This window comes from Rhincodon typus, chromosome 13 (genome assembly GCF_021869965.1).
Source record: "Rhincodon typus isolate 14 chromosome 13, sRhiTyp1.1, whole genome shotgun sequence".
In the NCBI taxonomy this organism is placed as follows: Eukaryota; Metazoa; Chordata; class Chondrichthyes; order Orectolobiformes; family Rhincodontidae; genus Rhincodon; species Rhincodon typus.
The window spans coordinates 26828654-26853426 of NC_063344.1; the positions used below are offsets into that span (position 1 = coordinate 26828654).

Genomic DNA, 24773 nt, shown 5'->3' on the forward strand with positions numbered 1-24773 from the left:
TAGACTCCTGATATTATCTTTCACTTTCTGGGACCATTTTACAGCTTGAGAGAGAGACATAACAAGGAAGTAAGGTTAAAGCTGAAATATCACAACTATTTTAGAATTGTGAAGTTTTTATCACTACAAAGATGGAAGTAATTTTTGAGTAACAAAGATTGTTCAGCACTAGTTATGCATTCAGGCTGTTTAAATAAAAGTTTTATATGTCATTCCACAATATGTACATTTTTGCCGTGAAAGTAAAGTGAAGGTCCTCACAAGTTCAGTGATTGCATTTTGGTTGTCTTTAAAGACTTCTAGACTGTTCTAACTGTTCAAGAACATCTAGAAACAAAATATCTAACAATATCCAAGAATAGAATGTTCATCAACATTTAAATTAAAGTTTATCTTAATTCCCCAAGTGAATAAGGTATCTTGTCCTGGTGGAAGAAAATAACTTTTGAAAACTGTTGCCTGAGGGTTCCTAATACTGCTGAAATTTACTGAAAGGCTTTTATTTTTATCTTGTTTCAATCTCCCCGCTTTGCAAATGTGGGTGTTAACCCTCTGTATGGCTTCCTCCCACTTGCATGCTATATCATTTAACATTATTCCTTAATTATTCTGGGGATATTCCTTTATGAAGTTGTGAGCTTTTATCTAGCCAATCTGTGATATTTTATAGTTTAATATGGATATTCCTTTCATCTTATTCTTTCAACCTTAAAAGATTCCTTTATTAAAAGTTTATCAGTAAAGAAGATGCTTATGTTCTCGGTCTTTGAGTAATGTCATATCTTGACATCTAATATTCCTCATGTAAATAGGATGTTAATTACATGCCTAGTTGTGACATTTCCACGTCTCTTTCAACGCTTAACCTGTAGTCTTTTTGTTGTCTGTACGGAGTAGCAGTCTGGTAATTTTATTGATAGCAAATGTGTGTATTCTTCATATCTCTTTGTACAAATATCCTGATTTCAAAGTGGACTTTTATAGCATTTCCTGCTAGTTGTAGTTGTGTTTTTAATAGCTCACTTGTAGATTAATCTTTATCCTTAAATGGTATATCTATGTATTTCTAACCCAGTTAGTTTGCATGCACTTTTCAAACACACCTACATTTCGAAACAGATTTCATTACAGTCTTATGAGGAAAGATTGAACAGATTAGACTTATATTGCTTATGAGAGACTGTAGAACTAGAGCCAAAATACGTGGTCACCCATTTAAGATTAGTGCATCACGAGTCTTTGAAATTCTTTATCTAAAGGCAATGGAAGTAGAGACTTTAAATTTTCATAGGGAAGAGGGAGATAGATTCTTAATAACTAAGAGGGTGAAAAGTTATCTGGGCTAGGCAGGAACAGAGTATTCAGATGAACTATGGTCTTGAATGGTGGAACAGGCTTGAGAAGCCAAGTGGTCTGCTCCTGTTCCTAATTTGTATGTTCATATGTAACAAAGACAATGTCTGTGGATGGGGAGCAGGAGAGATTAAATGACAACAATTTTCATATTGTTTGACAAAAAGGTAATGGGACAGGTAAAGAAACTAAAGGTGTGTCTGTAGGAGGTGTGAATGGCAGAATCCTGGAAATATACTTCCAAAAACTCAATGATTGAAGTAAGAGAGAAATGATGGGGAATAGAGCAAAGAAAAATGAAACAAAATGAGAACAGAGGTTGCACACTAAAAATAATGTTTAGAAGGCTGTAAAATGCTCAGTCAGAAAATGAGCTGTTCCTCCAGATTGGTTGAAGTTATTTGAAACAATGCAACCAGCTGATGAAAGAAAGAGCAGAATGGGAACAAGTAGAGAATTAAAATAACAGGTGACTAGGAACTTGGAAGATGGGAGTCGTAAATGGAAGTATTCCACAAAATTATTACCCAGCCTGCATTTGATTTACCTGATGTTGGGGAGATCATATTCTAAGCAGTGAATAGGGATACTAAATTTCAAAAATTAAGTAAACCGCTTTTCACTTGGATATACAATTTGGATGAGGACTTGGATGGTGAGAAGGAATTGGGTAAAAGGGTAGGTATTGTATTTCCTGCGCATACATGGCAGGGGTGTTGGAAGTGACTGAGAAATGGGTCAGGATATTTTGGAGAGGAGGGTTCCTTTGGAATGGAAGGGGAAGAGATGTATTTGATTAAGTCCGTACAATGTAGGTCCGGAAGTAGGCAATTTGGCCCATTGAGTTTGCTCCGCCCTTCGAAGAGATCATGCTAATCTGAATCCTCTTTCAAGCCTATACCTTGATTTCCTTACTGATTGAAAATTTGCTGGTGGCTCTGTGATTAGCGCTGCTGCCTGACAGCGCCAGTGGTTAGCACAATTGCCTCACAGCACCAGGGGCACACGTTTAAATCCAGCCTCGGGCAACTGTCTGAGTCGAGTTTGCAAGTTCTCCCCATGTCTGCGCGGGTTTCTGCCGGCTGCTCCAGTTTCCTCCCACAGTCCAGAGATATACGTCCTTAGAAGACTGGAGGGTAGCAAATGTTGAGCCCTTATTCAAGAAGGGCTACAAAGAAAAACCTAAGAATTATAAGCTTAACATCTGTGGTAGGTAGGTCACTTGACAAAATTCTGAGGAATGAGATATACATGCATTTAGAAAGACAGGGTTTGATTAAGAGTAGTCAGCATGGCGTCACGCATGGGAGATCTTGCCTCACAAATTTGTTCGAGTTCTTTGAAGTGACCATGAAGGTTAATTAGGGCAAGGCAGCAGACGTAGTCTATATGGATTTCAGTATAGCCTTTGATAAGGTTCTACATGGAAGGCTGCTCTGGAAGGTTAGATCGCATGGAATCCAGGGAGAGTTGGCAAATTGGATACACAATTAGCTTGATGGTGGGAAGCGGAGGGTAAGATTGGAAGGATGTTTGTCGGACTGGAGGCCTGTGACTAATGGTGTGCCTCAGGTCGGTGCTGGGCCCATTGCTGTTGTTATATCAAAGATTTGGATGAGAATGTATATAAGGCATAATGAGTAAGTTTGCGGATGACACTAAAATCGGTAGTATCGTGGACACTGAGGAAGGTTATCAGAAATTGCCATAGAATCTTGAAAAGCTGGGGAAGTTGAATATAGATAAGTGTGAGATGTTGCATTTTGAAAAATCCGATCAAGGGAGGAGTTTCATGATGAATGGTCGGGCCTTAAGGAATGTAGTGGAACAGAGGGATCTTGGAGTTCAGGTGCACAGTTCTCTGAAAGTGGAGTCACAGGTGGACAGGACAGTGACAAAGACTCTTGACACCAGCCTTCATCAGTCAGGGCATTGAGTATAGAGGTCAGGAAGTTATGTTGCAGTTGTATGGGACGTTGGTGAGGCTGCACTTGGAGTATTGTGTTCAGTTTTGGTCACCTTGCTATAAGAAGGATATTATTAAACTGGAAAGAGTGCCGAAGAGATTTACAAGCATGTTGCCAGAACTCCAGGGACTGAGTTATAGGGAGAGGTTGGACAAGCTAGGACTTTTTTCTTCAGAGCATAGGAGACTGAAGGGGTATCTTACAGAAGTGAATAAGATCATAAGAGGCATGCATAGGGTGAATGCACTCAGTCTTTTTCCCAGTTTGGGGAATCGAGGACTAGAGGACTTCAGTTTAAGGGAAGAGAGGAAAGAATACATGGGAACTTGAAGGGCAACTTTTTTACACAGAGGGTGGTATGCCTATGGAATGAGCTGCCAGTCGAAGTGGTTGAGGCAGGTGCATTAACAGCATTTAAAAAGCATTTGGATGAATACATGGGGAGGAAAGGTTTAGAAGGTAATGGGCCAAGTGCAGGGAAATGGGGTTAGTGTGGATGGACACTTTGGTCAGCATGCATCAGTTTGGGCCGAAGGGCCTGTCTCCATGCTGTAGGACTCTGTGACTCTATGATAATCTCAGCCTTGAAGTTACTTGTTGACCCAGTCTCAACAGCCCTATGTGGTCAGGAATTCCACAGAGACTACCTTCTGAAGGAAAATAAAGTCCTACTCATCTCTGTCTTAAATAGGCATCTCCTTATACTGAGATTATGGCCTCTGGTCTTGATCTGCCCATGCTGGGGAACAACTTTTCTCTGCCTATTTTTATTCTGTATTACCTTTGAAATAGAGGCCAGTAGTCATTTGCCTTGGTGGCAATGGGCTGAGGGTGTTCTGTTCACAAAGGAATCGTGGGATGACACATGAGGATGAGCAGTCCTAGTGTGATTCTGAGACAGAGGGGAAAGGGTGAGCAGAAGTCATGAAACAGAACAGATTAAGATCAAATGCCGTGGCAGGTATGTCACAAGGGAATTATTGGTTGAAGAAAACAATTTTTGAAATGTTACTTTGTGTATGACATAGGAAATTATTGGATGAGTGATGTTGGAATTTGTTGCTTTAACTGAAACCCATTAATGTTATGAACATCTCCTGAATTTAGAGCCTTAACTAATACACTTTTGTTGACTCCCAGGTAGTGTGTTGTAATGAAGTTCTCTTACTAAGACTACTGCCATAAAAGGTACAGAATTTACTTCAATCCTTAATTTTTATCCACATCCCAAATTAACTTTGAATATTTAGTCAATATATTAATTTAGTGACATGAAGTTTGTATTTTCTTACATTTAGGATGGTTGTTAACCACCTGGCTGTTGCTGGGATCTCGCATCTTTTTAAGTATCTGTAGGCCCAGTTATGTCTTCGTGATTGGTCATTTTTAACGTAAAATAGTGGTAGAAATTTTATTATTGATTCTCAGCATTGAAAAAGTTAGTTCTGTTTTTCCCTGAAGTTGGATGTGTTTTGGGCACCACTTCAGAATTTTGAATTGTTCCATGGTTGCACTAGATACTAAAATTCAGTACAGATTGGTCACTGGAAATCTGTAACTTCAAAATAGTGTGATGTGCTAAGATTGTGGTCACCATAAAAATACAAAATTTACTCATCAAATTAGAAACAAGCCCCCAGATTTTCCCATCGATCAGTAGGTAAATCCTGCATCAAATCTAACAGTTTACAGACATTAAAACAATATACCATAAATTCTGTATCTATTTTTTAGATGAACAAACAGTTCTTGCCTTCTTACAACATTAATGTATTAAAATATCCCAAAGATGTATGGAACTAAGTACTTTAAAATACAATGATTATCTTGTTAAATATGTAGACAAAAGATGATAGTAATATTCCTAAAGTAGCAATAAAGCGAATGACCTATTGCTGTGTTTGCTGTTTTAGTACCAGAGGATTTTTAAAACTGTGGTTCCTTTTCCAATGGCACAGCACATGTACATTGTTAGCCTTAGTGACTGGACTGAGGAAATTAAAGGCTCAACCGCTCATTCAATAAACAGCATCTCTTTGAATGTAGCAACCCTCAGAAAATGGGGTAAAAACCATGATTCTATTTTGCTGAAATAATGACTGGCCATTCATAACACTACCACATGAAGTGTACTGTATTTAATTATTATTCATTACACCTCCAAGTAATTAAGGGGAATATTAAGGGTTTTGAATTTTCTGATTCTTAATCATTTTTAATTTCGTCCATCAACACGCTCTCTCTTTTCCACTCGCTCACTCTCTCTCTGGTGTGCACGCACACTCACAACATTCTTAGAAGGGAAACATTTTTCATCAACTGGAGATTTTGGTCCAGTAAATCTTGGTAATTGAGTCTAGTATCCGTAACGTCCTAATATCTTCAGATTTCATCAAATGCTAATTATTAAAGCTTGAAAATTAATAACGACAAGTCTATTCATTGCCTTCATTTATCCACACTGAATGTCCTCTGCAAATATACAGCATTCTTTGAATAAATATCTGAAACACCTGCTAATGTAGGATATAAGACTACATCTATCAGAGGAGGAATGATACCTTAGATGCCAGGACCTGTCATGAAGTTAAGATTTATATGATGCATACTGCGTAAATTTACTTAAACTTTACTTGGTAAGTACCCAGAAATGTTGTTTTTCAAATTTACATTTGGAATTGTATAATTAATGTTCTTTGGGATTGTTAGAATACTTCCACATTGCTTTAATTCCTAACACCCATTGTATTTATCACAGTGTGCATTAAAGCATTTGACAGTGTCTGGCATCAAGGAGCTTTAGCAAATCTGGAGTAACTAGGAATGTGGGGGAAAACTGTTGGTTGGCTTTATACCTGGTACACAAGAAAAAGGTTATTGGAGGTTAGGCATCTCAGTTCTGGGATATTTCTGCAGGAATTCGTCAAGGTAGTGTACAAGAACCGTCTTCAGCTGCTTCATCAATTACCTTGCCTCCACTATAAGGTAAGAAGTGGGAATGTTCAGCCTCATTTTCGACTCCTCAGATTCTGAAGCAGTACAATTCCAAATGCTGCAAGACCTGGACGTTATCCAGGCTTCGGCTCATCAGTGACAAGTAACATTTACATCACACAAATGCCGAGCAATGGTCATCTCCAATAGGAAGTACTCCAACCATTGCCCTTGACATTCAATGGTGTTACTGTCACTGAACTCCCACTATGAACATCCTTGGGATTACCATTCTGAACTGAATCTGAACCTGAATCTGAACTGGACTAGCCACATAAATACAGTGACTACAATAACCAGTCAGTGGCTAAGAATCCTGCAGTGAACAACTCACCACCTGACTCCCCAAAACTTGTTCACTATCTATAAGGCACAAGTCATGAACGCAGTGGACTATTCCCCACTTGCCTGACTGAGTGCATATCTAAAAACATTGAAGATGTTTCAGAGATAGTAGGAACTGCAGATGCTGGAGAATCTGAGATAACAAGGTGTAGAGCTGGATGAACACAGCAGGCCAAGCAGCATCAGAGGAGCAGGAAGGCTGACGTTTCGGGCCTAGACCCTTCTTCAGAAATGGGTTTGATACCTGCTTAATTGGTACCACATTCATAAATGTCCACTGCCCCAACGCCAATGCTTAATATCAGTAGTGTGTGCCGTCTACAAGATACACTGCAGAAATTCACCAAATTCCTTAGACAGCACCTTTCAAACTCATGAATAACAACAGAAAATGCTGGAAAAGCTCAACAGGTCTGTCAGTATCTGTGGCAAGAAGTCAGAGTTAACTTTTTGGATTCCTCAGAACCTTCCAAACTCATGACCACTTCCATCTAGAAGGACAAAGGTAACAGTTATATGGAAACACCACTACCTCTAAGTTCCCATCCAAGCTGTCCTGACTTGCAAGTATCGCGCCATTCCTCCTGTGTTGTAAGGTAAAAATCCTGGAATTCCCTCACCCTAATAGCATTGTGGGTGTAACTACAGCACATGGACTTCAGTGATTCAAGAAGCTGTTCACCACCACCTTCTGAAGGATAATTAGGGACGGGCCATAAACGGTGATGCAGCTAGTGATGCCCCCATCCCCTGAGTGGATAAAAAGTAATAGACACTGTACCACAGAATTCTGTTCAGCTATCTTTCTGAATGAAAACATTCCTAGTCAAAATGGTATCAGTTGCTTGGTAGTATAGAACTTGAATCTTGCTGAAATGAGCCATGTTGCTGAACCCTTTTTGTCTTGCATTCTAGACCAAAGCTAAAATGTCAAACTGCACACAACCGGAACAGGTTCATACACCAGGCAAAATCGTCCTAATTGTTTGGCATGTTGATTTTGATTTGTCGAGAAATTGCCTTGTCGAAAGCCAAGGAGAGGTACCGGCTTTCCAAGGCTTGAACAATTTATATTGTTGACAGATAACAGATCCCTCTGTGTGAGTCTATGTCACTTTCATCCATTGAGTCCGCGTTGAAGTCCCATCTGCTCCAGAGTTGTATAACAGGTTGTTCAGAAAACATCTAAAATATTACAAACTCAATTGATTATCTTAACTTGGTTGTTAGTGTAGCTATTAGTGTGCTCAGGATTATTCAAGTGCTGCGTGATTGTGGAGTTGTATCTAATGGCACACATTTTTTTGTTTTGAATTTTCCAAACGTGGGTTGGTTGAAAGTGATCTGTACTCTACCCATCACAAGCTTCTGAACAAATGTACTGTTTGATTTGATCAACAGTATTTGGACCAGATGACCTGGCATCATGCTAGCGTTGAAATTCTTGCATTATGCTCAAATGTGTGCTACGCAGAAAATTTCTTTTGGACTGACAACAACATCCTGTTAGTAGAGATTTCCATTCACCTTATTGCTGCATGAAACTGCCTTCCAGACCTCTTATTTAAATTATAGGGATACTTCCCTGGGCACTTTTCAGGGCAAGCTGTTGCATTCATGAGTCTGTATGATACACAGCGAACAATGGTCTGATCAGGATAGCCATAATCTCATGGGATAGCTTTGGGCTCTTTTCTTGCATCAGGCTTGCAAGGTGAGCAAATAAAAGGAATAGTTTCAAGCCTTGAACTTTTAAAAAAAGTTAACCAGAAGCTTGAAGAGCCTTTTGTGCCCTTTGCTTTCTTCTTGGCATCAATATAGCCAACCAAAGTCAACTTTTTTTTTTCCTGTGGCCTAAGTTGTTCTGATTGTTTATTTGAAATTTGTCATTTTCTTTTCATTTGTACTGATAAGTACAAGATGAAAAAGTTTGACAATATACCTCTGCGAGCAGTATTCAAAATATTGACTAAATCATGGGTGTTTCTTTTAATACAAGTGTAAAAGCATCTGTGATGTTTCATAATTCTACAGCAGGGGGGAGCAATTTGAAACCCAATCCCTACGCAGGGACAGTGCAGATGTGTAGAGCAAGTTCCTGGGATTTCAGCAAGAAAGGTGCTTCTTTTCTGAGTGTCCATTGCTTATGGTTTAGAGAAATTGTTCTTTATTAGAAACTGTATCTTTCAACTAACCATTACTCAGAAGCTGCAAACATCAAACTATAACTTGCTTGGGATAACTGTAAATTAAACTCTTAAATTGTTGAAATGGAAGGAAACAGTGAAAAAGTAAATGGGTCAGTGGCCCATTAAGAGTACTGTCTGTTTTAGTTGTGGCAACACACCAATTCGCTATCCATTTAACACACCCCCTTACTCTCTTTCAAAAGAGATTAGTCACATGTTTTCTTTCTGTCTCAGAGACACTACAATTGGCATATCCTCCATATTTAAGGAAGGATACACTTACATTGGAGACAGTACAGTGAAGGTTCTTGTCCCTGCGTAAAGTGGGTCCATTCTCTGGAGTTTCAGAGAATCAGAGATGATCGTGTTGAAATATTCCAGATTAGGAAGCACTTTCACAAGGTAGATACTGTGACTTTGTTCTGCCTGGCTCGGAAATCAGGATCAAGGGTCAATCATTTATGACTGAAATAAGAAATTTCTTCACTGAAAAGGTTGCAAATTTTTAGTGTTCTTTGCCGCAGAGGGTTGTGGCTGTGCCACCATTGAATAAACTTAAGGCTGAGCTAGACAATTATTTTGGTCAGTCAGTGAATCAAAGAAAACAAGGTGTAGAGCTGGATGAACACAGCAGGCCAAGCAGTATCAGAGGAGCAGGAAAGCTGACGTTTCGGGCCTAGACCGTCTTCAGAAAATCTATCAGTGAATCAAAGAATATGAGCACTGATGGGAAATTGGAATTAGAGCCCAAGATTTCCCATCATCATGATGCAACATACTCGAAGGCCATGTGGTCTTCTGGTCCTGTACCTTGTGTTCTCATGATATTGCACCTGTAGTCTTAACACGAAAGTACATTTAATATTTTCACACTTTCAGCATTCACGGGAAATCTTGTCAACACACTCCCTTGACAACAGTTTCAGTTCTCATCTAAAGATTATGGTTTATAAGTTTGTCAGTGTCTCGTCTAGGTAGGTGTACTTGAGGTGGAGTAACTGACCAAAATTGGCACATGTTGCAACCATTGCCTTAACCTTTCTCATTGTCTTTATAAATCTCCTCTGTAAATCTCCTCTCGCATAAACTCTCTTCCCCCACTATTTAGTTTAAATTTACATTTCCAGACCTAGTTATTCAATTTGCCAGGACACTGGTCACAACCCAGTTCAATTGAAGTCTGTCCCATTAGCGCAGATCCCTCTTGCCCTACTAGAGTCTATGCCCCATGAATATAAGATTACTTTTTTCCCTCAAATCTTTGAGACAGAACATCAACTGACATGCCTCATTGACCATTGCTCAAGGGTCAGCTTGCAATCCAGACTTCCTGCTTTCAATTTAGCCATTAGCTACTTAGACCACTTCAACAAAACATTTTTTCAAGTCCTGTATATGCCGTTGATAACTTGTGCGGACGCTGAGGGCAGGATTTTCTCTGCCCATTCTAAAGTCCTCTCCAGCTCTGAGATCTTCTCAACCCCAAACTTTGGGAATTGTGCTCTTAGTTGCAAAAAAAAATTATCTACCCCCATAAATGTCCTGTCGCCTCCACCAATACATTCTTATTCATTTCCCCAATTTGAATGGGAGCCTGTACCAGGATGTTATGGTCTTGTTTGCTTGTCCTCCTTGCTGTTCCCTCCATTTGTCAGCTCAAGCTGCATAACCCCCATACAGATTGGAAAAGAGGAAAGGCTGAGTTTCCTCCAGTACTCCCTTCTGCATCCCCAGGCCTGCTTCATTCATTGTCGCATCTTTCCATTTCTGGCCATTGACCAGATCTGAAGTACTTTCTTTAAGAGGTGTGACTGTCTACTGGAACTAATTGTTCAGATTGCTTTTATCTCCACAATGTATTACTGCAGCTTAGACTCCACCTCATCAATGCAGAGCGACAATCCTTTGAGCTGTTGATGTGGTTTTTGTGAATTACACTGCTGTCCACCAGCTTCCACATCTGCCGCTCCAGCACATTATCTGCCCTACCACCCCTATTGTGTTTTATTTAACTAATCGGATGTCAAGTTTTGAAATTTATCATATGCTTATAGTTTACAATCTGTGTTCTGTTCATAATTTCTTAGATAATTAAGTAGTCTGTGTGTTTGTGCCTGCAAGCACCAAAGCCTGGACTGCACCCACCTTTGGACTGATAAATGCTTACATGTACCAAACAGCAACCTCCTGCATATCCCCAGTTTTCAGTGCTGCCCCATTGATGAGGTTGTTGACTTGCTCACCGAGCTGGCTTGTTTTTGTTCAGACATTTTGTCACCATGCTAAGTGACATCATCAGTGGAGCCTCCGAGGAAGCAATGTTATGCTACTCCACTTGGAATTTATACTGTCCGGTCCATTATGGTGAGTACTGTCATTTCTGGTTGTGATCTGTATGGGTTTGTATATGTGGTCCAATTCTATATGTTTCTTGATTGAAGTATGGGTGGAGAACCATGCCTCTAGGAATTCCCGTGCATGTCTGTGTTTGGCATGGGCTACTCTGGCTACTTTGTCCCAGTTAAACTGATGGCCTTCATTGTCTGAATGTACAGATATTAAGGAAAGTTCATTGTGCCGTTTTGCTACTAGCTGATGTTCATGTATTCTGATGGCTACTTTCCTTCCTGTCTGTTTGAAGTAATGTTTGTGGCAGTCATTGCATGGTATTTTGTAAACCACATTCGTTCTGCATGTTGTGGGAATGGCGTCTTTAATTCTTGCAAGTGTTTGTCGTGGAGTGGATGTGGGCTTGGGGGCCACCATGATTCCTAGTGGTCTTAGGAGTCTTGTTGTCAGTGACGATATGTTCCTGATGTAGGGCAGTGTGGTCACTGTGTTAGGTCATAGTGTGTCGTCCTGTTGCTGGAGGACAACAAGCCATCTGACAAAGTATAATCCGCACACTACACAGAAGGAACAAAGGAAATGACCTGAACACAGCAGAGAGAAAAGCACTAGACAAACTCAGGAAAGACAAGAACATCATAATCCTATCAGCAGACAAAGGGTGCATGACTGTCATTATGAACAAACCAAACTACGTTAAGAAAGCACAGACATTGCTTGCAGATACAGCCACTTAGTAACAGGTAGCGATAGACCCAACACCGCAGCTACGTAATAGGATCACCCAGGCACTGAAGCGACTAATGAATGTAGGGCAGATAACTAAGACAGACTTCATGAAATTGAAACCAGAAGGCACAAACGCCCCCCCGCTTCAATGGACTGCCTAAAGTACAGCAACCAGACATCCTTCTCAGACCCATTGTCTCCCTACCAGGCACACCTTCACACAAGCTGGCCAAGGACCTACAACAGAGATTGAAAAACCTAGTAGACGGATCACCCCATTCCATCCACTCAACGCAAGATATCCTCGATACCCTGAAGAACATAAAAATCAGCGACAACGCGATTAGGGTATCCTTTGACGTCACAGCTTTATTTGCATCAATGGACATCCCACTAGCCAAAGAAATAGTGGCCACATTACTAGAGGAAACAGCAATGCAGATCAGCAACTCCATCAGCAAGGACAACATACGTAAATAACTAGACCTCTGCCTCCCCACACACTTCATCTTTAATGGTCAAATATACAAACAGATCAACGGTACACCAATGGGCTCACACATCTCATGACTCATCGCAGAAGCAGTCATGCAAAGACTAGAACACACCACCCTCCCCCGCATTCAACCTAAACTGTGGATCTGGTACTTAGACAACACGTTTGTCATTATTAAACGCAACAAATTCGAAGAGACCCATTATCTCATCAACAGTGTATTCACAGGGATTACATTCACAAGGGAAGAAGGAACCAACAATCAACTTCTGTTTCTGGATGTTGAAGTAGAACAACTGACAAATGGGGAGTTCCAAACCTCAGTGTACAGAAAAACAACCCATACAGATCAAATCCTCAACTTACACAACAACCACCCCAACGTCCACAAACAAAGCTGCATTAGGACACTATTTAAAAGGGCCAGGACACATTGCACACTCCAGAACTACGCCAGGAAGAGGAAGAACACTTATACAAGATTCTCGCTTTAAATGGATATCCACGCAACTTCATCCATAGATGCCTACAAAACAGACAACAACAGGAGGACACAGTATGACCTAACACACTGATCACACTGCCCTACGTCAGGAACACATCAGAACCGACAACAAGACTCCTAAGACCACTAGGAATCGTGGTGGCCCCCAAGCCCACAGCCACTCTACGACAAACACTTCCGAGGATTAAAGACCCCATTCCCACAACATGCAGAACGAATGTGGTTCACAAAATACCATGCAATGACTGCCACAAACATTACATCAGTCAGACGAGAAGGAAACTAGCCATCAGAAAACATGAACATCAGCTAGCAGCAAAATGGCATGATGAACTCTCCTTTAATATCTGTACATTCAGACAATGAAGGCCATCAGTTTAACTGGGACAAAGTAACCATAGTAGCCCAAACCAAACATAGACACGCGCAGGAATTTCTGGAGGCATGGTTCTCCATCCATACTTCAATCAACAAACATATAGAATTGGACCCTATATGTAAACTCATACAGATTAAAACCAGAAATGACCGTACTCACCGTTACAGAGAATAAAGATTTGACTGGACAGTATAAATTCCAAGCAGAGTAGAATAACATTGCTTCATCGGAGGCTCCACTGATGATGTCACTTAGCATGGTGACAAAACGTCTGAACAAAAACAAGCCAGCTCGGCGAGCAAGTCAACAAGCTCATCCACAACTGAGCTACAGATCTTTGCCAAAACTTTAAATTGCCCCATTGATGTTATGCCTTTAGCTGCCAAGGTCTAAAACCCAAGAATATGTCTACCGTCCCCCAAAACCTCTGCACCTTTTTTCCTTTAAGGATATTCCTCAAAACTGATCTCTGGGTCTAGGCCCAAAACGTCAGCTTTCCTGTTCCTCTGATGCTGCTTGGCCTGCTGTGTTCATCCAGCTCTACACCTTGTTATCTCGGATTCTCCAGCATCTGCAGTTCCTACTATCTCTGTATTTCTGATGTGCCCCACTCTGTTGCTCTATTCGTTTCTGACATTTGTGCTAAATTTATCGCACAGCCTAAAGTCAGAACCTCATGCCACTATTGGATGAGTTCATATTTGATATGTCAAATCTTTATTCTCTGTTTTATAAAAATAAGTTTTTGTGAATTTGTTTTGTAAGTTCTTTACCTTGATTTCAGCTGCAAATTGAAATTGTCCAAAGTAGTTCAATAATTGAGAAGGATCACAAGCAGATCCTGAAGAATGCAAGCAACTCAACACCATTCATGGAAGTTGCAGTATCCTAGTAGAGAACAAACAGTGCAAGCATAGAAGGGTGCATGAAAATTTCTAAATCCCACTGCAGCCCTCAGCAGCTTATATTCTATATGATAGGAATTAATAAAGACGTGATATTTGTTCAAAATAACTAGCACACTCAATTTTTTTTTAATATTGCCTTTTGCGTCATCTGATGTTGCCCACGATGTTATGGATGATTGAAATATGAGAGGCTCTACTTATGCTCCCATTGCTAATGTACCACAGATAATATCATTTGCTCAGGGTTGTCCAATGTTTTTATCCCGTTTTTTCTGCAGTTAAATTGTATTTTTAGTTTTATCTATTTGCCTTAATTTTTGAAAGGTACTTTGAATGCCACCTCTATCTCTGCCACCTTCTGTCTCTGCCTCATCAGCCACCATTGGCCAAAACTCACTCCTTTTTATTTCTCTATATATTACAGATATTTCTTCACCCAACTCATGTTGTTTTTCATTCTGTCGAAATCCTATCCTACACATCTCTATTGTAAGTGCTGCTGATACTGCAGTGGAAGTTTGGTTGCAGATGAACTGGATCTCTACAAAGCCAAGAAATACAATTCTGCTCCACAGTTGAAAGCTACCTTAAACCTGAAGAAACCAGTTTATTTTCCTCTCAGCAGTTGCTATAAGCTGTGGCTGTTAACCCATAAACTAGAGCCTTTATATATGAATCAGCCACCCTGTGCCTTCTGCAAACAAGTGAAAATTTTAGGAGAAGAAGAATCAAAGAACAACATGTTCCTGAGAAGCCGTGAGGACCATTCTGCAAGCCCTTTGAACAGGGACCATTAAACTGTCTTCCTAGTGTTTCCCTCTATCCATTATACCCAGTTTTTTCCTATATGTGTGAATTGAGGAGTTGATAAAAGGGTTAGAGTTTTAACTTGTGGAGTTTTTAACTAGAAGAGTTGAGTGTCAACAGTTCGTAATTATCTATCTCTAACTAGATTCAATATATTTATCCTGAATAGTTATTCTTGTTAAGTTTCTGTACTATGCTCTGTCAGTCTTAATCTAGAAAATGAGTAATTTGGGGAATTTAGTATTCTTCTATAAAATCTATAAATTTTGTGATCACCCTGGGCTTGATTCCTGGTGCAGTACCCCAGTGAGGCATTACTGTCTCTTCCCCCTTTTATATCCCTTGCTATTACATTCACAAACAGCCTTTGCTGCTGATGTGAACATTTTCTGTCATTGTCTCTGACTGTTCATAGTTGTCACAGCAAAGCAAGCATTTCTTGCCACTGACCTCCCAACCTGGCAATTCCCAACTGTTGTTTTCTTCTTATATTTCAGTGTCTTCTGGTCCCATCATCCATATCATTTCAGATCTGCCTTACCTTCTGTCTTCAGGCTTACTCCTAACAGCAAGCCAGCTATTTCCTTTCTTTACGGGGTGCGCATTGGAAAGTAGAAATGGATCATGATCAAAGTAAATGGAAGAATTGGCTTGGGGTGCCAAATGTCTACTTTTGCTCCTCTTCCCTAAGTTCATTCGCAACCTTTTTTCACAGCCCAACCTAGGATTACGAAGAAACCCACCAACATTAGAGGAGAGCAGCTAGGGAAGGGAACAGCAAGAAGGAAACAGATAGCAAGGAATATATAAAAGAAAAGAGAAACAATACTTGTGCTACATATACAAGGCATGACCAGTGAGTGAAGACCTGTCATTTAAACAGTAAAAGGAACTTTAAAAAATGCAGAACATTGACAGACCGAGCAAGAGGGAGAAATCATGTGGGCAAAGTCAATCTTAGAAAAAACATCCTGGACAGAGAGCATGCTCACGCATATATGCAGTCATCCAGGATACGCTGATGGTAGACAATTACAACAAAGCACTTAGATACATAAAATAAGAATTTCATAGATTGTGATAAAGAAATTGACAGATTCTAGATTTAATCTACGAGTTTTTGGTTTATAAATCATTGCATAAAATAACGAGAGGAAGAGAGAGAAATCAGGGCTGATAAAAAGAGATATAGAAGGGAGATGGAGAGAAAAAAAATTCCTAAAGTTTAAAAGTAGAATGTGAGAGTTACGAAGGACAGCAGTACATCGGACTCTCAACAATGTCATGGGAGGGGTGCTAGGTAAAATATTTGACTTATGGTAATGTTATCTTTGAAAAAGGTATGGACTCGGTGCAGATTTTAAATCAGAGTATGAAAAATAAATCCTTTTTTCCTGAATCTCAACCCGTGTGCAAATTGTGGAGTATCGATGTAAAATGTTTCTGTTCCTCTAAATCTTGTAAATTGTCTTTTTGCCATTCAGCCATTCTGTGCACTTAATATCACATTTTCATTGTTTCAATCCCAAGAACTTACCTCAGTGTTTTTTAGAAACTAACTATTTTCAGAAAGAAATGCTAGAAAGTAAAGTTACTGGTACATATGGTATAAAGCTTTTAATGGATTGCATGAGATCTGTCATTGATTTTAGGCTGTGTCTAGTGACTCCTGCTAAATCAGATGCAATTACTTGAAATTCATCTTTTTACTTTACATTATTGTGCGTATTGTTGTGCAACATTGTGCTATCCGTGTAGAATTTGCTAGTTTAGCAACCTATTCATTTTAGTCACCAATTTTGATGCTCCCCAGATTCAACTGCAGTAATTTCTCTGTGGATTTTTTCCTCATCTCTTAGATCTATCCAAGAACCGATTGGTAGAGATTCCAGCTGAAGTTTGTTACTTTGTGTCAATGGAGAGCCTTAACCTCTATCAGAACTGTATACGAAGTATTCCAGAAGCCATTTTAAACCTACAATCTTTAACCTTCTTAAACATCAGGTATGGAAAAATCATTCTTGTTTAAAATAATGCAATTAACGAAAAGGCTCAGATTTAAAGTTATGTGCAAACAAAGCAAGGGTATTGTCAGGGGAAGAAAGAAACTTTCTCATAGAGCAAGTTGTTCAGGTATGGATGCCCTACCTGGAAATGTGTTATAGGCAGATTCAGTTGAGGCTTTAAAGGAGGCATTGGGTACTTTTTTGGATGTCATGTTGTGAAGGAATGTTGGGAAAAGGCAGGAGATTGGCAGTAGACAATCAAGCAGGTGCAGGTTCGATTGGGTCGCACCATAACAATGCTGAGATTCTGTAATTAACCACACGTAAGCAGATTCTTGTACCCATCATGTGTAACCACATCATCCTATTTAATAATATTTCTATCTATAATAACAAAGAGACTGCATGGGAATAAAAGATTCCAAGTAGCAGAGGGTGACCTCATTGTTTGGATGGCATTGCTTTTATTTTTGAATCCGTTTGAACCAGAAAGAAGAATATGTTTCTGTAAACAAAGATCAAATTGATGACTGATGTTCTGGGTTGCTGGATTTAGTTTCTTCCCAGTATTTAAAAAAAAATTCCTTGGGACATTCTGATCCTTCACCAATTGTTTCAGTTAATCACACTCTTGTAAAAGATCTTCAGCACTTAATATTGCATTTATATTGATGGATTGTACGTGCATTTTCTAGTCTCCATCACGACGCAGACAAGATAGGTTTTTTTTTCTCAAGTAAGACCAGTCTTAAAAGTGAATGACTTATTTTGTCGGAAAAGCATCTAGAAACAAAATCATATAACTGCTTTCCTGAGAGAAATTTCTACTTTCTCTCTCCCCCTCACAAATTTCTCTCTTTGTTGGCGTAAATTCAGAGGAACGAGAACAAAGAACAGTACAGCACAGGAACAGGCCCTTTGGCCCACTAAGCCTGCGCCGACACATTTTGCCTTTCTGCATAAAAACGGTCTTCACTTACAGGATCGGTATCCCACTATTCCCTTCCTATTCATGTATTTCTCCTGGTGCTTCTTGAATGCTGCCATTTTGTCTGTTTCCACCACCACCTCTGGTAGCGTTTTCCAGGCACACACTACCCTCTGTGTGAAAAACTTGCCTCATGCATCTCTTTTAAACTCGTCCCTGTTCACACCTTGAACCGGTGACCCTAGTAATTGACCCCTCCACCCTGGGAAAAAGCCGCATACTTTCCACTCTATTCATGCCATTCACCATTTTATAAACTCCTTTCAGGTTTCCCCTCAATTTTCTGTGTTCCAGTAAAAACAAACCCAATCTATCCAACCTTTCTTCAAAGCTAAAATCCCCCATACCAGGCAACGGCCTGGTAAACCTTTTCTGTTCCATCTCCAAAGCATCCACGTCCTTCTGATAGTGTGGTGACCAAAACTGTATGCAATATTCCAAGTATGGCCTAACTAAAGTTCTGTAAAGCTATAGCATAACTTGCCTATCCTTACACTCAATGCCCTTTTTACTTCCACTGATCTGTGGACCTGTACACCCAGATCCCTCTGCATATCAATACTCTTAAGGGTTCTGCCATTCATTGTATAACTTTCACCTGTACTTGACCTTCCAAAATACATCACCCCAAATTTGTCTAGATTAAACTCCATCTGCCATTTTTCTGCCTATACCTCCAGTTGATCTGTATCCTCTGACAATCCTCCTCACTATCCTCACCTCTACCAATCTTTGTATAATCCTGCAAAATTACTAATTAGATCAGTCATGTTTTCCTCCAAATCATTTATGTTGATCACAAACAGCAGCGGTTCCAGCACTGATCCCTGTGGAGCACCACTCGTCACAACCCTCCATTCCGAAAAGTGTCCATCCACCGCTACTGTCTGCCTCCTATGCCTAAGATGGTTCTGTATCCATCTTGCCAGCTCATGCCGATACCATGTGACTTCACCTTTTGTACCAGTCTGCTATGAGGGACCTTGTCAAAGGCTTTACTGAATTCTATATAGATAACATCAACCACTTTTCCCTGGTCAATCATCTTCGTCACATCCTCAGAAAGCTCGTTCAAATTAGTGAGGGAAGACATGACCTCCCCTGCGCAAAATTATGCTGTCTATCGCTAATACGTCCATTCGCTTCTCATTGCATATGGATCTTGTCCCTGAGAACCTTTTCCAATAATTTCCTTACCACCGACATGAGGCTCACAGGCCTGTTAATTTCCTGGATTATCCCTGCTATCCTTCTTAAACAATGGGACAACATTGGCTACTCTCCAGTCCTCTGGGACCTCACCTGTGGCCAAAGAGGATACAAAGATATCTGTCAGTGCTCCAGCAGTTTGTTCTCTTGCCTTTCTCAGTATTCTGGGATATATCCCATCAGGCTCTGGGGACTTATCTACCTTTGTACTTTTTAAGATGGGCAACACCTCTTCCTTTTTAATCGCAATTTGTCTTAGAAATTCAACACTCCCTTCCCTAAAGTCATGTGCCACCAATTCCTTTGCTTTGGTAAATACTGACACAAAGTGTTTATTTAGGACCTCACCTACCTCTTCTGGCTCCACACATAGATTTCCTCCTTTGTCCTTGAGTGAGTCACCCCTTTCTCTGCCTACCCTCTTGCTTCTTCTGTATGCTTAAAAAGCCTTGGGATTCTCCTTTAATCCTGTTTGCTAATGACTTCTCATGACCCCTTTTAGCCTTCTAATTCCTCGCTTAAATTTGGCAAAAAAAAGACACGCACGGGAATTCCTAGAGGCATGATTCTCAACCCATAATGCAATCAACAGGCAGATAGATTTGGACCCCATATACAAACCCATTCAGAACAAAAGCGGAAATGACACTACACACCATAACGGACCAGACAGTATAAATTCCAAGTGGAGTAGAACAACATCGCTTAATCAGAGGCCTCGCTGATAATGTTACCTAGCATGGTGTCAAAACGTCTGAATGAAAACAAACCAACTTGGTGTGCAAGTCAGCAACCTCCCACTATGTGAAAAGAAACCCTCCTGAATGGTGTTGCAAATTCTCCCCCATCCAAGCCCCTAGCACGAAGTGAGTCCCAGTCAATATAGCGGAAGTTAAAATCGCCCACCACAACAACCCTGCTGTTTTTACATCTTTCCAAAGTTTGCCTATATATTCTCTCCTCTGTCTCCTGCTGGCTATGGGGAGTCCTGTAGTATACCCCCCAGCATTGTGATTTCACCTTTCTTATTCCTGAGTTCTACCTATTTTGCCTCACTGCACGAGTCCTCTGATGTATCCTCCCTCAGTACAGCTGTGAGATACTCCTTTACCAGTAATGCAACTCCTTCACCCCTTTTGCATCCTTTCTGTCACACCTGAAACATCCTGAGACATTTAGCAGCCACTCCTGTCCCCCTTTCAGCCAGGTCTTCGTAATTGAAATAATGTCATAGTTCCAAGTACCAACCAAAGCTCTAAGTTCATCTACCTTGCCTATTATACTACTCGCATTGTAACACATGTATTTCAGACTATCTCCCCTCCTCTTTTCAGCAGCATTTCCCTGCCTCCTCTTGTTCTTAGTCGTGTTTGCCTTGGTTTCTACCTCTCCCTGAAATTCTGCATCTACTGCCCTACTCCTCTGGTCTCCACTCCCCCTGCCACACTAGTTTAAACCCTTTCCGACCAGTCTACCAAGTACGCCTCCAAGGACATCAGCCTTGTCCTGTCCAGGTGTAACCTATCCAGTTTGTTTAGGTCCCATCTTCCCCAGAACCAGTCCCAATGCTACATGAATTTAAACCACCCTCCAGTGCTTCTCCAACCCCAGATTACTTAACAACCTTCTGGTTATGTGATTCAGATGTTTGATTTCTGTAAGTCCATAAGGATTTTTGTTTGCTCTGTTGATATTAATGGAAAACAATTTAAGAATTTTAAATTTAAGTGCCTAGAAATCAACAAAGTTTTTACTTAACTGACTACTGTGGAGTGCACATTCTTTCCTCACTTGTATGAAGTTCAAAGAGCTTGGACAGTTTTCTACAACAGCAAGGTTTTTGGATCCTTTCGTTTCTGTAGGGGTACTGAGAGAGTTTAACAGTTAACAATATGCAGATAAACATACATTATCGATTATCGATTATCGTTGTACTGCAAACAATTTACACTTTAGTCCATTGGCTAGAAAAGCTATCTGGCATTCAGCAGAGAAAAAACCCATCTATTCTGATGCTGGAATATTTGCATAACCAAAGTAAGCCCTTCCATTACGGCCAGCAAAATCTGAACGATGAAACAGAACTGTTTGGACATGTCAGAGATAGTAAGAACTGCAGATGCTGGAGTCAGGTAACAGTGTGGAGATGGAGGACTACAGCAGGCCAGGCAGCATCAGAGGAGCAGGAAAGTTGATGTTTTGGGTCGGGACCCTCCTTCAGAAGGGTCCCGAACCGAAACTTCAACTTTCCTGCTCCTCTGATGCTGTTTGGACATGTCAAGCATTTTACAAGCCTTCTCTCACTAAGCATTTGTTATCGTTGAAGGTTAAAGATGATCAAAGCATTGTTCACAGCCACCCATGAGGAGTGCATCTCCTCTAAACTTAAAATCCAACAGGAAGCCAAGGGACAGATAAGAATCAATAACTGGGAAGTCGCACACTGCATCTTCCAATCAATACTTCAGCAGTCCCCTGCTGAATTGTGCAAAGAGGTATTGCATTTGAGGATGTCCAGTAACGTGTAAATGAGAGATAAAGCACTTGATTATCATCTTGAGATTTTTACCATTTGATCTGGAAACATTTTGGAGTTCTATGAAGTTACGGGATTTGCTGGAAATATTCATCGGTTAAGTGCATTCTTCAGAAGACGTATATTGGAATTGTGGTGTTTCTCTCTCCATATATGCTGCCAGAGCTGCTGAGTTTCTCCAGCATTTTCTGTGCTTGTTTCAGATTTCCAGCATTATCAGTAGTTTGTTTTTAATCAAAAGATTAGGTGCTGTTCCCTGAGTTTATGTTGAGCATAAAAACCGAAAGAACTGCGGATGCTGGAAATCAGAAACAGAAACAAAAACAAAGTTGCTGGAGAAGCTCAGCAGGTCTGAGTTCTGAGGAAGGGTCACCGGACCCGAAACGTTAACTCTGTTTTTTCCTTCACAAATGCTGCCAGACCTGCTGAGCTTCTCCAGCAACTTTGTTTTTGTTTATGTTGAGCATCATTGTTGGGAAGGCGAAGATAGAGAGGCTCGAGTGGGAGTCGACATGAAAATGACAGATATCTGGAAATTCAGAATCATAATGGTTGAAGGAAAGAGATTGTTCCACAAAGCAATGATGCAATGTGTGCTTCATCTCCCAAACAGGGGAAAATGTCATTTACAGTCAATTAACTATACTATATTGAAAGGAGTACAAGTCATTTCCTGTCTTTTACTGGAAGATGGTTCCATGAACAGTTTGCTAATTCTCACGCATCACAAAAAAACAGCAAGATTCCAGACCATGCTTGACATTGCCTTTCAAGTAATAATACTCCATCTGTCCTTTTTCTTTTCACAGTCGTAACCAGCTGACAACGTTACCTGGACATGTTTGCAGTCTCCCTTTAAAAGTTCTAATTGCAAGTAACAACAAGCTAATATCAGTACCAGAAGAAATAGGGTTACTACGACAATTAACAGAACTTGTAAGTACCAAATCCCTGTTGGGTAATACAGACATGCAAGAAATAACAGACAGGAAAGACAATACTAGACCATCAGTCTGTCTCAATACTTGACGGTCACGATACACACATTGCCCTCACACCTAACACTAAAGTAGCCTTTTGTTTTTGAATGTTCACGAAAAAACTTGTGATTTCAGATGCCAGTTATATTTGTAAATTGGTTTATTTTATATTCTTTAATTATATAAAAAGGAAGAGAAAAGCCAAAGTGAACATAGGCTGCTTAGAGACTTGAGACTGGGGCCATAATAATGGGGAACCAGAAAATGGCAGAGGAGTTGAATCAATACTTTGCATCAATTTTCACAGTGGAAGCCACTAATAATATTCCAAAATGCTCAAATAGTCAAAGGGCTAAAGGAGGCAAGGAAATAAATCCAATAACAATCACTAGAGGAAAAGTGCTTGGCAAGCTAATGACACTACAGGACGATAAGTCCCCTGTAACAAGTGGTGCAACACAGGGATCAGTGCTGGGGCCACAGTTATATGCAATATATATGAATGACTTGAAAGCACAAGTGCCATACCTTTTAAGATAAAAGGCAACAGGTTTTTAGAGGATATGAGAAAAAAAATTTCACCGAGAGGGATGTAGTGGTTTGGAATGCGCTACCTGGGAGGAGAGGTGAGGCGGGTAACTCACGGCCTTTAAAAAGTATTTGAACGAGCACTTGAAATGGACCCATTGCTGGAAAGTGGGACTAGTGCAGATTTAGTCTAACTTTGGTGATGCAGACTTGATGGGCCAAAAGGCCTAAGCTGTACTTGAGAATTCTGATTGTCTGGGTTTACAAAGTTATGGAGGCAGATTAAGTGAGTGAGCAACAACTTGTCAGGTGGGATATAATTTTGGAAAATATGAGGTTATGCACTTTGCCAGGAAGAATAGAGAAGATGAACATTATTGGAATGGAGAAAGTCTGCAAAAAGATACAGAATGCAGGAGTTTGGGTGCCTTGCACATGGTTCACAAAAAAATAGCATCCAAGTTCAGAAGGTAATAGGGAAGATGGAATGGAGTTTAAAAGTGAAGACGCTTTGCTAAAATGATGCAAAGCACTCATCAGATCAGCAAGAATACTGTGAGCGTTTGAGGGCTCCTCATCTGACGAAAGATATACTGGCATTGGGGGCAATACAGTGAAAGTTCACTAGGGTGATACTAGGTATGGAGAGACTGTTTTATGGGCGGCAGGGTGGCTAAGTGGTTAGCACTGCTGCCTCACAGCGCCAGGGACCCGGGTTCGATTCCACCCATGGGCGACTGTCTGTGTGGAGTTTGAACAATCTCCCTGTGTCTGTGTAGGTTTTCTCCGGGTGCTCCGGTTTCATCTAAAGATGTGCAGGCTAGGTTAATTGGCCATGCTAAATTGCTCGTAGTGTTCAGGGATGTCTAGATTAGGTGGGTTATAGAGGGATGGGTCTGGGTGGGATTCTCTGAGGGTCAGTGTGGACTTGTTGAGCCGAAGGGTCTGTTTCCAAACTGTAGGGATTCTGTGATAATTATAAGGAGAGATTGAGTAGGTTGGGCTTATACTTGTTGGAATATCAAATAAAGAGAGGCAACATGATTAAAACATCCAAAATTCTTAGGGTACTTGACAGGGTAGTTGCGGAAAGATATTTCTTGTGAAGGGCATGCTCTCAGAATACTAAAATATTTAAAACAGATGAGAAATTTCTTCATTCAGTGGGTTGTGAATTTGTGGAATTCTTCACTGCAGGGAACTGTTGAGACTGGATCATTCAATGTATTCAAGTCTGAGATTTTTAATCAGTAAGGGAATCAAGGAGTATGGGAAGAAGATTGAAAGTGGAGTTGAGGGTCATCAAGTTAGTCATGATCTCATTGAATGGCAGAGCAGACTTGATGGGTTAAATGGCCTACCTCTGTTCCTATGTCTTATGGCCATATCTGAATTGATTTTCAAGAAATGGTTATTTTTTAAAATATAATTGTCACTTATTTTCATTTTTATTTTTCTACAAAATAAAGTGAAAAGTGTTAAAACTAATACAAAATGAAGTCGAG

General features: G+C 40.3%; 1 protein-coding gene across 2 annotated transcripts in view; it reads left to right on the forward strand.

Moving 5' to 3' along the window:
* The window catches only part of LOC109938889 (DISP complex protein LRCH3-like), a 145296-nt gene that overhangs the window by 30069 nt on the left and 90454 nt on the right, over positions 1 to 24773 (forward strand). For both annotated transcript variants that reach the window (XM_048604799.1, XM_048604800.1), the window contains exons 2-3: positions 16881 to 17025; positions 22570 to 22696. In XM_048604799.1, the coding sequence (XP_048460756.1) occupies positions 16881 to 17025; positions 22570 to 22696 (272 nt within the window). The remainder of the gene's footprint in view (positions 1 to 16880; positions 17026 to 22569; positions 22697 to 24773) is intronic.